The 14,323-nt window shown below is 42.7% G+C and overlaps 1 protein-coding gene across 3 annotated transcripts in view; it reads right to left on the bottom strand.

Annotated features, from left to right (window-relative positions):
• Window positions 1–13,872, bottom strand: part of LOC110534158 (nuclear receptor subfamily 4 group A member 3) — a 35,895-nt gene extending 22,023 nt beyond the window's left edge. Inside the window, exons 1-3 of one of the 3 annotated variants that reach the window (XM_036966896.1) lie at window positions 13,478–13,872; window positions 8,841–8,993; window positions 2,130–2,938 (exon numbers count right to left, since the gene is read on the bottom strand). In XM_036966896.1, the coding sequence (XP_036822791.1) occupies window positions 2,130–2,938; window positions 8,841–8,993; window positions 13,478–13,847 (1,332 nt within the window). In that variant the 5' untranslated portion in view covers window positions 13,848–13,872. Of the gene's footprint in view, window positions 1–2,129; window positions 2,939–7,716; window positions 7,799–8,840; window positions 8,994–13,477 lie in introns of those variants that run through there. The other 2 variants (XM_036966904.1, XM_036966901.1) reach the window with 2 other exon arrangements.
• Window positions 13,873–14,323: the final 451 nt, after the last annotated feature.

The raw sequence follows: 14,323 nt of genomic DNA, 5'->3' as shown, positions 1-14,323 counted from the left end.
TGGAATCACTGAAGTGCAGGATAAACATAAATTGTGTGTGTGTGTGTGTGCGTGCGTGTGTGCGTGTGTGCGTGTGTGTGCGTCTGTGTGTGCGTGCGTGCGTGTGTGCGTGTGCGCGCGCGTGTGTGTGTGTGTGTGTGTGTGTGTGTGTGTGTGTGTGTGTGGCTGATGTGGGATGTTGACAGGCTGCGTCTGGGTGCTGAGCTGTGTAGCAGACGCAGAGCCCACGGCATAAAGCCACACACACACACACACACACACACACACACAGCCCCTGGCCTGCAGCCACCAGACGCTGCTTTCATTAATTACTAAATAAAAACAAATTGTGAAACTAATTGAAAAGAGGGATAATTCATTTCCACCTACCACAGGCCTCATTCAATTATCTCTATGTACCTTCTGTCCCTTTTCTTTCTCTGTCTCTTTCTTTTCTTTCTCCTGTCTCTACTTCTCTCTCTCCTTTTCCATCGAACTAAATGAAACCCACCAGAAAGACCACGTTTTAAAGATGACAGGATGAAATGGGATGGACATTAGATCTTGTATTGGATGACAGGATGAAATGGGATGGACATTAGATCTTGTATTGGATGACAGGATGAAATGGGATGGACATTAGATCTTGTATTGGATGACAGGATGAAATGGGATGGACATTAGATCTTGTATTGGATGACAGGATGAAATGGGATGGACATTAGATCTTGTATTGGATGACAGGATGAAATGGGATGGACATTAGATCTTGTATTGGATGACAGGATGAAATGGGATGGACATTAGATCTTGTATTGGATGACAGGATGAAATGGGATGGACATTAGATCTTGTATTGGATGACAGGATGAAATGGGATGGACATTAGATCTTGTATTGGATGACAGGATGAAATGGGATGGACATTAGATCTTGTATTGGATGACAGGATGAAATGGGATGGACATTAGATCTTGTATTGGATGACAGGATGAAATGGGATGGACATTAGATCTTGTATTGGATGACAGGATGAAATGGGATGGACATTAGATCTTGTATTGGATGACAGGATGAAATGGGATGGACATTAGATCTTGTATTGGATGACAGGATGAAATGGGATGGACATTAGATCTTGTATTGGATGACAGGATGAAATGGGATGGACATTAGATCTTGTATTGGATGAGAAATATTTCATTCTACACACACATCCAAGAAGTGAAATAAGCCCTATGACTAAAAGCAGGCTCCTGAACCATGACATAAGGTACTGAGATGAGTGTGTGTGTGTGTGGGATGTGTTATATATGACGTGAGATAACTGTTATAAGAGACCGAACGGAAACTGTATAATAGTGGAGAAATGAATTCTTAACAAACCACATGTATTTTTATTGCTCTAAAACATTATTAGTTACAGCCTTTTCATTTCAGCTTTATTTAAACCGAGAAGTTCCATTAAACTTTTTCAAGGGAGAAGTTTGAACAGTTACTGTACTTATGCTCAGTGTTACGAGCACCAGGCTGTGGGATTGGGTGAATGATCTAGCTCTCTGTGTTTTGGTGAATATGTTGTTATCCAATTGTCTTCCTACTGTCCTGTTTCTCTCTCTCTCTTTCTCTACCTGGTTGAAGGGTCTCCCAGCTCAACAGAGAGACTAAGGAAAAGAGAGAGATAAAGAGAGAGAGATAAAGAGAGAGAGAGAGAGATAAAGAGAGAGACAAGAGTATTTCTCTTTCTATCTGTATCTCTCTCTCTCTCTCTCTCTGTCTAACTCTCTCTCCATCTCACTCTCTCTCGCTCTCTTTCTCTCGCTATCTCTCTCTGTCTTTATCTCTCTATCTTTATCTCTCTCTCTCTCATGAGATGGACTTTTAGCAGCCACTGTATTTTTATCGCACCCCGCCGTCACGACACACACACAACCTTTCTGCCCTGCTGGTTGCCTGGGGAGACGACCCTCACAGGCGCCGTGGCAACTCCTCAGACGATTTAGAGAGCACTCAATGAACAACAGAATGAGAGAGAGAAAGAGAGAGAGAGAGAGAGAGAGAGAGAGAGAGAGAGAGAGAGGAGAATAGCATGAGAGATGCTCATGGGGTGTCATCAGGTGAGTGTGAGGTGGTGTTTCAGGTGGTCTTACCTTGAAGAAGCCTTTGCAGCCCTCGCAGGTGCGTACGCCGTAGTGCTGGCAGGCAGCGTTGTCACCACACACGGCACAGGTGCCCTCTCCTGGGGGGCCGCGATGGGGGGGGGAGGGCAGGCGGTCCCCCAGCAGAGGGTTACAGGACCCCAGCGCCAGAGAACGGAAGGCCAGTCCTCCCGGGCCCCCCGGAACCCCAACCCCGCGGTGCAGGTGGTACAGGTGCTGTTCCAGGGGTGGGCCGTGGGGGTGAGGGGGCACCGAGGAGGACGAGGAAGAGGATGAGGAGGAAGAGCGAGGCAGCCCCCCTCCCAGCCCCTCGTACCCCCCACTGTGGGGAGGGGAGTGCTGGTAGAAGTGGGGGAAGCGAGCGGACTTGAGGGGTCCGTGGGAGGGGGGCTGCAGGGAGAGGTGGGGGGAGTCATCCCAGAGGAAGGAGGAGCCAGGCTGGGGGGCGAGAGAGGGGGTGGTGGGGGTGGACGGAGGAGACTGTTTAAAGTACATGGAGGAGGAGGGCATGGTGTCAGATTGTGGGTAGGACTCATCCTCCTTCTTGATAAGCGGCCTATGGGAGGGCATCTGGTATAGGCAGGAGGACTTGGGCTCGTAGCTCCCCTCAACAAACACGTTGAAGCTCGGCAGAGAGGTGGTGGCGGCCGCCGAGATCTCACCCCCCCCCAAGTCCAACTTGGTATAGTCCGGGGTCATGAGGTCAGAGCTGTAGCTGTCGCCCTGGTAACCAAAGGACTGGGCGGAGTAGGACGAGCCTGGAGGGGCAGGCCCATACTGTGCCTGCACACATGGCATGTCTACAGAGAAGGATGGGAGGAGAAAGAGAGAGAGAGAGAGAGAGAGAGAGAGAGAGAGAGAGAGAGAGAGAGAGAGAGAGAGAAAGAAAGAAAGAAAGAAAGAAAGAAAGAAAGAAAGAAAGAAAGAAAGAAAGAAAGAAAGAAAGAAAGAAAGAAAGAAAGAAAGAAAGAAAGAAAGAAAGAAAGAAAGAAAGAAAGAAAGAAAGAAAGAAAGAGATGATCAGGTTGTTGTGTTATATACAGAATTTAAACATCAACATTGTAGTGATAGTGAGAGTGTAAGCGTGTGTGTGAGAATGTTGGGAGGTGATGGTCACAGTTTGGTGCTGAAACCAACAAAACAGCAGGATCTCCTCCCTATTTATGACGTTGATTATTTATGCAGTTAACAGATGCACATAATGCAATAGTATGAAACATGTGAGGAAGATGTTAGTGTGTTGTTAGTGTAATTCCCTTAATATGACACTCATTAGCCAATTAGTCAAGCAAATAAAAACATGTTAGCCAATTGGTGAAGCAGATAAAAACACATTAGCCAATCAGTGAAGCTAAGCTCAGTGGTTCTTGTTCACTCGGCAGGAAACTGAAGAAAACGTTTTGGAATGCACCTTAACTTGTCCGATAACAACTGTCTTTTTAAAAATAATTTCAAAACTTTTTCTTACGTTTTCTCGAACTGAATGAGCCCCAGATTGAACCCCCATCCACTTTGCATTCAACACACCTGGTCATAATCCCCCACAGCCATACATACAACCACACACACAGAACGCAACCCTCACTCCAGCACAGCTAAACTGTAGGAGCAGTTTGTTAGTGTGTACTGTGTGTGAGTAGCTGTGTGTGTGTGTGTGTGTGTGTGTGTGTGTGTGTGTGTGTGTGTGTGTGTGTGTGTGTGTGTGTGTGTGTGTGTGTGTGTGTGTGTGTGCGTGTGTGTGTGCGTGTCTGTGTCTGTGTCTGTGTCTGTGTCTGTGTCTGTGTCTGTGTCTGTGTCTGTGTGTGTGTGTGTCTTTTGCCCTAGTTTATCTGTCGTTTGGGGACTAAATGAGGCCTGTATCATTAAATGTTAATGGACCCTCATGGTGCTGGACCCTTACTAACTCTGGCCTCTAAAACAACCAGCCACACACATGTTCTGTCACATACTGCCATTACAATCTCAAAGATAGGATGGGGAACTGTGAGTGTGCGCGCGTATGTGTACACAATGCATCAAGGGAGAGGTTAATTATCATAACGACCTCCGTCTTAGACTGGGGATCACACACACAGCCCACAATGTAACCACAAATTAATAATAATAATAATAACAACAATAATTGTTAAGATTTGTATAATAATCATAATAATAATAATATATACAGTTGAAGTCAGAAGTTTACATACACCTTAGCCAAATAGATTTAAAATCAGTTTTTCACAACTCCTGACATTTTAATCCTAGTAAGAATTCCCTGTTTTAGGTCAGTTAGGATCACCACCTTATTTTAAGAATGTGAAATGTCAGAATAATAGTAGAGAAAAGGATTTATTTCAGCTTTTATTTCTTTCATCACATTCCCAGTGGGTCAGAAGTTTAAATACACTCAATTAGTATTTGGTAGAATTGCCTTTAAATTGTTTATCTTGGGTCAAATGTTTTGGGTAGCCCATTCATTCCTGACAGAGCTGGTGTAACTGAGTCAGGTTTGTAGGCCTCCTTGCTCGCACACGTTTTTTCAGTTCTGCCTACACATTTTCTATGGGATTGAGGTCAGGGCTTTGTGATGGCCACTCCAATACCTTGACTTTGTTGTCCTTAGGTCATTTTGCCACAACTTTGGAAGTATGCTTGAGGTCATTGTCCATTTGGAAGACCCATTTGCGACCAAGCTTTAACTTCCTGACTGATGTCTTGAGATGTTGTTTCAATATATCCACATCATTTTTCTACCTCATGATGCCATCTATTTTGTGAAGTGCACCAGTCCCTCCTGCAGCAAAGCACCCCCACAACCTGATGCTGCCACCCCCGTGCTTCACTGTTGGGATGGTGTTCTTCAGCTTGCAAGCCTCCCCCTTTTTCCTCCAAACATAACGACGGTCATTATGGCCAAACAATTATATTTCTGTTTCATCAGACCAGAGAACATTTCTCCAAAAAGTACGATCTTTATCCCCATGTGCAGTTGCAAACCGTAGTCTGGCTTTTTTATGGCGGATTTGGAGCAGTGGCGTCTTCCTTGCTGAGCGGCCTTTCAGGTTATGTCGATATAGAACTTGTTTTACTGTGTATATAGATACTTTTGTACCGGTTTCCTCCAGCATCTTCACAAGGTCCTTTGCTGTTGTTCTGGGATTGATTTGCACTTTTCGCACCAAAGTACGTTCATCTCTAGGAGACAGAACACGTCTCCTTCCTGAGCAGTATGATGGCTGTGGTCCCATGGTGTTTATACTTGTATACTATTGTTTGTACAGATGAACATGGTACCTTCAGGCATTTGAAAATTGCTCCCAAGGATGAACCAGACTTGTGGAGGTCTACAATTTTTTTACGAGGGCTGATTTCTTTTGATTTTCCCATGATGTCAAGCAAAGAGGCACTGAGTTTGAAGGTAGGCCTTGAAATACATCCACAGGTACACCACCAATTGACACAAATTATGTAATTAGCATATCAGAAGCTTCTAAAGCAATAACATAATTTTCTGGAATTTTCCAAGCTGTTTAAAGGCACAGTCAATTTAGTGTATGTAAATAAGTGAAATAGTATGTCTGTAAACAATTGTTGGAAAAATGACTTGTGTCATGCACAAAGTAGATGTCCTAACTGACTTGCCAAAACTGTAGTTTGTTAACAAGAAATGTGTGGAGTGGTTGAAAAACGAGTTTTAATGACTCCAACATAAATGTATGTAAACTTCCGACTTCAACTGTAGTTATCTATTGTTGATCAATATTAAAAACCTGCTTTTGATGGCGAGAAAAACATCTCAAGACATTTTCCACCTCTTTAGAGAGTCCGAGGTGAGCCTGGGCTCTAATGTATTAGCCTACCTGTGTGTGTGTGTGTGTGTGTGTGTGTGTGTGTGTGTGTGTGTGTGTGTGTGTGTGTGTGTGTGTGCGTGCGTGCGTGCGTGTGTGTGTGTGTGTGTGTGCGCCTGCGTGTGTCGTAAGTGCCCAGGGTTTGTGGTGTTTGCTCTTCGCTCTCGAGAAGGGAACTGTCAACAGCGCGCGGTTCCCATTGACGCTCTGCGCGCGCTGTGCCGTAATCGTCTTCTTCGCCATGCGTCATATTTATTTAGTAAAATATGGGATTTATCAAGCCTACTACCATCATTTTTCCTGCACGCCTCCTTTCCTCTGCGGACTCTTAGCAACTGTGTACTTTTGCCCTACGCACATGGCGCAGGCACAAACGTAACTAAATGGCATATTTATTAAGTCCGTTTTGACCAGTGAACACAATATAACTGTACATTTTGGCTACGTGACTTTACCTGTGGGCTAGAAGCACTGGCATGACTCACACTTTACAGCGGGAGACACCTATATTAGAGACAGAGATACAGATGTCACCATGGGTGAGCCGCAGGGCTAAAGTGTAACCATGGGGACGCGTGAGAGACACGAGGTCAGGGGGGAGTTTGGAGGTCTGACTCAAACCTTCTCAGAGTGCGCGAGTTCCATCCGTCTGGAAAGGAGTGGGCGAGCACGGCTGCACTCGAGCAACCGCCAGAGTTTTCTTTTATTTCTATGACGGCCTCGCGAGTGACCCAGGCAGTTGCACTACCCACGCGGAAACAGGCCTACAGGTGTACAGAGATGAAGGGGATTTGCCTGTGTCTTCAAGGGGAGAAAAGGAAGAGAGAGAGATTTTTCCTGGGTCTATCCAACAGCGGGGGAGGGGGTCTGATGTGTTAATTCCAATTGAAACGCTTCCTTATAAGACTATTCCACCTACCTTGCCTGAAGTCAAACGCATACATGCACGCACACATGCACGTATGGACACACACCCATTCACACACATAGTGATGATATAAACACAACCTAACTGATGTGTGTACCTTCTCCTCACGTGCCCCTATGCACACACATCTACTTCTGAGTAAACACACACACACACACACACACACATATTCAGACAATGCAGTGTCATGTTAAAACCAAGCCAGAAGCACTCTAATGACACCAGATTATATCCCAAAAACCGAAAACACCCTTTTCATTCAAACACCACGACCTCCACCTGACAGTAAGTTTGTGCATGTGTGAGTGTGTATGTGTCAGTGAAGAATGTGTGTGTATGCGTGTGTGTACAACATGCATGAGTATTTGAGTGCATGCATGTGTGAGTGTGTGCTTAAACTACATGTGTGTTAAACAGTGAGGGTTCAGTCAGACAAGCCAGGCAGATAAATGCTACCAGCTCTCAGAATCTCACGACAGAATTAGACGTTCATCCACATACTGGAACGTCAAATTTCGAAGTTGTTCCAAACTTCAAATGTCGTGTGTTTAAGGTTAAGATTAGACAATAACTCCGAAATGTTCAATTTAGGGTAAAGTTCAGACATTAACTTCGAATGGTTAAGGTAACGTTAAGGTTTGGGATAGGCTTAAAACAAACATATCGAAAACAACTTCCAGGTCATCTCCCCACTTGCACAGACATGGATGGAAGTTGAATACTGAATTGTATAACGGGTGACCTGGCTGGATAAGCGTGTGTGTGTGCACGTGTACGTGTACGTGTGTGGTATGATGATCAGAGAGAAGCAGTCTCTAACCTCGAGGTGTGCATTTCAACTGGACACAATGCATCCGTTCCAAAAACTGAGCGTGCTTGTTCATTGTCAGAATGCCATAGATCTAACAAACAAGACATGAAGTGCATAAGTAAATACATAATACATTATATCGATCAAGGAAACATTCAGAAGTTGTAAAAAAAAAAAAGTGTATATATATATATATATATATATATATATATATTTTTTTTTTTAAAGTTGATTTTAATGGACACTCATATGGGCAGACTTGATCATTCTACCTAAATATTACAGTCAAAACACACGCAGATTGAAACAGATTGACAGCAGACAGCGATTTGAGACATTCGATCTAAATCTTATTTTGTGTGTTAGTTTTTGGACGGGTATTGACCCGCACATGCGTAAACCGCTTGTTCACATTCATGAAATGTACCAGTATGTAAACTTGATCTAAATACAGGTATGATGAAGGAACCCAGAACGGGTTTTTGTCCTAGAGGCTGTGGTCGCCTCTAACCGCAGGCTCGAGGGCCCCATGTGTCCCTATTCCGGCGGGACAGACTACCTTTATCACCATAATCTATCAGGAGAAAATACATGTGCTTTTAAATTAGGCTACTTTATTTTGGCCTCGAAGGTTTAAGACGTTTAACCTCACTAAGTTCATTAAGCAGATCGATATCTACAGATTTGACTAATTAGATTTTTTGGTCCTGCTTTTAAAGTCGGTGTGTCTAGTTTCAGAAGACTATTTCCGTCCCCATATCTACAGATGGAAATGTCAACTCGCGCGCACTCACTGACACAACACGCTTAGAATTATAAATCAGAACTGACTTGGAATATATTAAATTACCATTTAGACCATTCAATATCGGTTAAATTAAAATAATAAATGATGTTGTTGGTGTAAACTATATGGTTTGTTATATAAACATTTCTAAATATATAGGCCTAATATTGTACTTAATAAAATAAACGCACTATAGACCTAGCGTGAGACACGGCTGACTGAATGAAGAAACACATGGCGGACTAATAGTTTGAAAACTACACGTGCATTTGAAACAGGTTTTAAAAGCACCAACTCAGGACAGGTGCGACGACGAGCCGGGCCTGTTCCCGGTGTTTTTCAGTACCTGGTGTGAAAGCCTCGCGCTGAATGGTGTTCTGTGTGGGGGGCTGGGGACTGATGCGACTGTGGTGGGGGACCGGGAGCGGGGAGTACTCGAAGGGACTGTCCGGTAGCCGGGACTCTGAGCTCGGCTGGGCGCGCTCTTCCGAACCCGGGTCTGGAGGAAAGAAACACCGGTCACAACCAGAGATGTGGGAACTCCCAAAGCACACCGAAACGGATGACATAGCTTACTGCACAAATAGAATACATTCAGAAAGAGCGGAATAAAGTCGCACATAATATAGCCTACACAGATTACCCGGATGGAACAAAACGCACAGAAATTAAAACATGAACAGAATAAAATGAATTCTCAGTGATGAGGGGAAAACCAGCAGGCGTAGAGGTGTGATACAGAATTAAAGGTCAGACCTAGAAAGAGAGATCCACAAACATGCGACAGAAGATTGGAGGAATATACATTATTATAAGTACAATTATAATTTAGCAATAAGAAAATCTGCAAGCATCCCATAGCGCTCATTGAATGAATACTTCACCAAATACAGAAGTGAACAGATATTATCTAAAACCTCTCTATATCATTTAGCCTACAACTCAGAAATAGAGCGATCATTTTGAATTCCAATTTCAACTCTTATAAAAGTAAAATATTGAAGATTGATGAGAATAGACTAAAATAATATAGACTAAAAGAAAAACTAGAATCACTTCACCTGCGAGCAGCATAAAAATAATATCTAAATCTAACAATGATCTATATCGTGAAATATCATATGAATCTATTCAATTATCATATTAAAACTTTTTCAAACAAACAATAATATTAAATTAAACGAGTTATTTGCAATTCATAAAAAACAAGTGTCTTCAAAAGAGCATGGCTATCATTTTGTTAAAATTGCCAGTGGTTCTTTCCCGCACTAGTCTGAGGCTCATGCACTACAGGTCTCAGGGTTCAAAGGGGTTCGTTATTGGAAAGAGAAAATAGGTTACAATATCCACCTGAGTTATGAATCTCAGAACCGAAACCTCTCCGCTCCCAGTGCGTCTTGCTGCCAGCTAGAGCACAGCTCACCGCAGACAAGAGATTTCACAGCGCCTAGCGCCCCCTCTCTGCAGCACTCCCCTACAAACACTGACCCATACCCGGACTAATTCTCTCCACTAAACCGGGGACCAGTCCTCCCTCTCCGGACTCATTCTCTGAACCGTCCCGGCCGGGAGACATGCAGTCTTTTTGGAGATCACTGAACAGTTGAACTCTGTTTGGATAGGTTCTTAACATTATCACTTTTCCAATAGGCCTGCGGGCTGATAAAATCTAAAACTATAGCCTAGGGATCTAACACGTTTTTTGTTGTTGCTTTGTCTGACATGTTTCTATGCCTATTATTCACTCAATGTCTGGAGAATGAGTTAGGCTCAATTATAACATGAACCTCACCAGGATACAGACAGTCGCTTCTCTCAGTCTCTCACGTTCTCAATCTCTACCACACCAGAATGCTTGGCTAATCAGGAGAGGAAATGTAATATTCTGTCTCAATTGTTTATACTTCATAGACGTGGAGGTCATTGTATTCTATTCCATGATTTGTTGTTTGTTTTGTAATTCAGTGTGCTGTGATAATAGATCATATTGAATCGGTGTCAGACCGAAATAAAGCAAATAGCCTGTAACGCTTTTGAGAGCAAAAAGGCTATATGCATTTTACGCTTTTTAAAATAGACCCTTTTTTTAACAAAAAAATGTTAACCTTTATTTAACCAGGAAAAGCCCATTGAGACCCATAGTCTACTTTTCAAGGGAGACCTGGCCAAGAAAGGCAGCAACAATCAATACATTACAGAATTTAGACATACAACAATACAATACAATTCAACAACACGATCCAGATGTGAAATAGCATTTACACTCCTCTGTAACAGTCTCCCATCAACATACAGAGATATGTAGACAAAGGGGCAACGAAAAAAGCTTCAATTGCACTGGTCTGTGTGTGTCCATAATGTGAACACATGGTAGAAGGGTCTCCTCTCTCTGTTTCTCTCTCGATCCGGCCGGTGGGTGCTGGGCCGAGCGCCCCGGTAACCTAGAGAACGGCGAAAGAGCCGTAAAGCACGCGCCCCAAAGCGCCCGGTATAGCCCCCCACGCCAATAAGCCAGTCAGCGCGAGGCTTCCAGCAAACACAGAGAGAAAAGAGAAGAGATAAAGGAGGGCTGGAGAAATATACAAGTACAGTAAATTAGCCCTGAGGAGCGAGGCTGTCAAAAAGAGGAGACTGTGTGTGTGTGTGTGTGTGTGTGTGTGTGTGTGTGTGTGTGTGTGTGTGTGTGTGTGTGTGTGTGTGTGTGTGTGTGTGTGTGTGTGTGTGTGTGTGCATGCGTGCGTCTGTCTACACACCCAAAACCAATTTTAACCGCCTGAGAGAAACTCATACCACACATCTCATAGTGAAAGATACAAATTCTGGCCTTCAAAGAAATGATATGGACCAGAGACTGCTGTGTGAATAGGAGATGCAAAAGTTTACTTTAACTTGGTGGATATATTTGAGAATCTGACTGATTCCTAAATGTAAAAAAAAAGTAGGGTATTGGTCTGGGGATCCAACCTGGTCTCAGAGCATATAGTTTTATTCTGTAGTAAATCTGAGGCACTCCATTTAGTATGATATGTTACGTTGCAAATGGTATTAATTTCAGGATGTCCATCATCCATTTCTTATGATATGTTATGAATTGCAAGTGTCCTACAGTGTGTTACGAATAGTGTGTTACGAATTTGCAAAACATACAATAAATTATGATTTTGCAAAATGTATGATATGTTACGAATTCCAATTTGTTGTGGCTAAAGTTAGCTAGGTGGCTAGGTGGCTAATGCTAACATTAGCTAGCTGGCTAGCGTTAGGTAGGCTAGGGGTTTGGGTTAGGGGTTAAGATTAAGGTTAAGATTAGGAGTTAGCCTAAAGGGTTAAGGTTATGGATGGGTTAGCTACAGGATTAATGTTAGGTTTAGGGTTAGGAAAGGTGTTAGCTAACATGCCAAGGATTTGCAAAGTAGCTAAAAAGTATTAAGTAGTAGGAAAGTTGCTAATTAGCTAAAATACTAAAGTTGTCCATGATGAGATTGGAACACGCAACCTTTGGGTTACTAGACATTTACATTATACGCCCACCCATCCACCCTGACCACCTTTAGTTTTTTCCTTAAGTAACCAATGGCCTTATGTAACTATACCAAACATAATGGGGCGGCAGGGTAGCCTAGTGGTTAGAGTGGTGGACCCCCGAGCTGAGGCCGTTATTGAAAATAAGAATTTGTTCCTAACTGACTTGCCTAGTTAAATAAAGGTTAAAATATATATATATAAAAATATGTCATATAGTAGATTTATATCTAGTCTATGATACCAGACTGGGTGGTCAGACCAACCTTAAGCCTCACTTTGCTTCATGGACCCACTTGCTCCAGGATGACATTTAGGTCAAGATCCATGTTCAATGGCAGTAACTCAACTTCAGAAAGAGGCAAGGCTATAGATCAAACATTATTAATGTCAATATTTGTTTCCCCTGATCATGTGAGCAATAATGTGAGCAATGACAGGCCTGTCTTATTCAGAAAAGCCACATGCAGACATTTAGAGAGACAGTCAGAAATACAAACAGACAGACAAACGACAGACAGAGTGACAGAGGACATTTAAAGATGGTACTAGTGTTTATAAAACAATATGTTCTATTTTGTAGGCATATAATCACACTATTTGTTCTAAACTATGAGAAACCTACCTGTTGGGATAAATGATGTCAACATAAACCTTTTGAAATTAAACTAAGGCTGCCTGCACGTTCTTCTGCAACTTGCAGTCAGATTTATTTCAATAATATAAATCGTCTCGTGAAAAACTCTAATTTGTAAGATGTCTGTACTATAGGCCCAGGGCTAATATTCACCCAGCACACAGACCAACAAGCTCTCAGGGTTTTACCAATTCAATTATTCCCGTATAGCCGGGAATAAATGGCGAGGTATTAGTCTGACACACTCACTCACACACGTACAGCAAACTATGTGTTTTGTTTTATAACTATTGCAAAGGCATCAAACATGATGTCCACATAAAGCTGAATTAATACACAATCATGTCCTTTATAACAGTGGAGATAATAAGAGCCTTGATGTCAGTCCTCCTCTACTCTCAGCCTGTCTGACTGTCTGTCTGTGTTCTTCACTCAGCTCCATTAGTGCCTAATACTGCCTATGTCTCCCACTTCATTGTCTGATTGAGAGGCATCCATTTCCATGACGACCACAAAGAATATGATACCTTCCTTCAGCAAATTAAATTCAAATTCGGTTCCATCTGCCCTCGGTGACACCAAACACACACACCGAGGCTCCCGAGCTCACGAGTTTGCCAAATCAACAGGTCATCATGCACGAGAAAGTTAAAGACAGCGCTCGTGTTTTAACAATATAACAATCCGGTGTGCAGAGGAACCTACAACTAATTATGTTTCTCTATGAGACCAATAGTCTAGTAGCCTAATGTAATAATTAATTAAGTGGTCTTTAGAATATGAGAGAAAGTCATTTATTCCCAGAAGTATAGACAATAACTTACTTGTTTGCTGTAGCGGTTCCGTCTTTACATGTGTTATTAACCCAACATAAAGTCTCCTGTATAGATCCAGAATAATTACAAAAATTACCAAAGCTGCTGAAAAGTAACACGTATATTTGCAGAACTCGTTGAGGATGAAGCGACAGAAGAAAAAAAATATATTCTTTCTTTTTGTTTTTCCTTTAATTATTCTAAAGGAAAGTAGGCTAGAATATAGTCCGATGTGTGTTTTAAAAGTGTGTTTCAGAGTGATCCTGTGTATGTGCCAGTGATGATGCGCGCAGATGTAAAGCCGTAGTGCGGGATTGTTTATGTGCGCGGTCTGAGGGAGAAAGTCTAATACAGCATTTATGCGAGTCTGCCTCCTCATAGAGCGCCTGGTATGTGCTACGTCAATGTGACGCCATGGGAGAGGTGACGTCACTCACTGTAGCGCTCCCTCGGCCCGGCCTCGCGGTACAGTACTAGACACATAAGCCCCGCACGCTGTGTGCCAGAAAAAGAGCGAGAGGGAGAGAGAGATGGATGGTTGAGTGAGTGAGAGCGAGTTGATCTTATGATTTCACGAATGAATAGTTTCAGAAATGCCCAGGCGAGGGCGAGCAAGTGTCTACTGTACATGTAGTTTTTTCCATTACATTCTGGTACTTGCACATTCATTTCCGGGATCTGAAACCGTTTTTTATTAAGCATTTTCCACCATAATAGTTTACATATCATCTATTAATTTGTCATTTTTGTATTTTATTTGTTAAACCTTATTTTACCAGGTAAGATGACTGAGAACACATTCTCATTTACAACAAGGACCTGGGTAATAGTTACAGGGGAAGGAGGGAGGATGAA

Source organism: Oncorhynchus mykiss, chromosome 3 (genome assembly GCF_013265735.2).
Source record: "Oncorhynchus mykiss isolate Arlee chromosome 3, USDA_OmykA_1.1, whole genome shotgun sequence".
NCBI classification, from domain to species: Eukaryota; Metazoa; Chordata; class Actinopteri; order Salmoniformes; family Salmonidae; genus Oncorhynchus; species Oncorhynchus mykiss.
The sequence above is the reverse complement of the archived record's forward strand: the minus strand, read 5'-3'. Positions and strand labels throughout refer to the sequence as shown.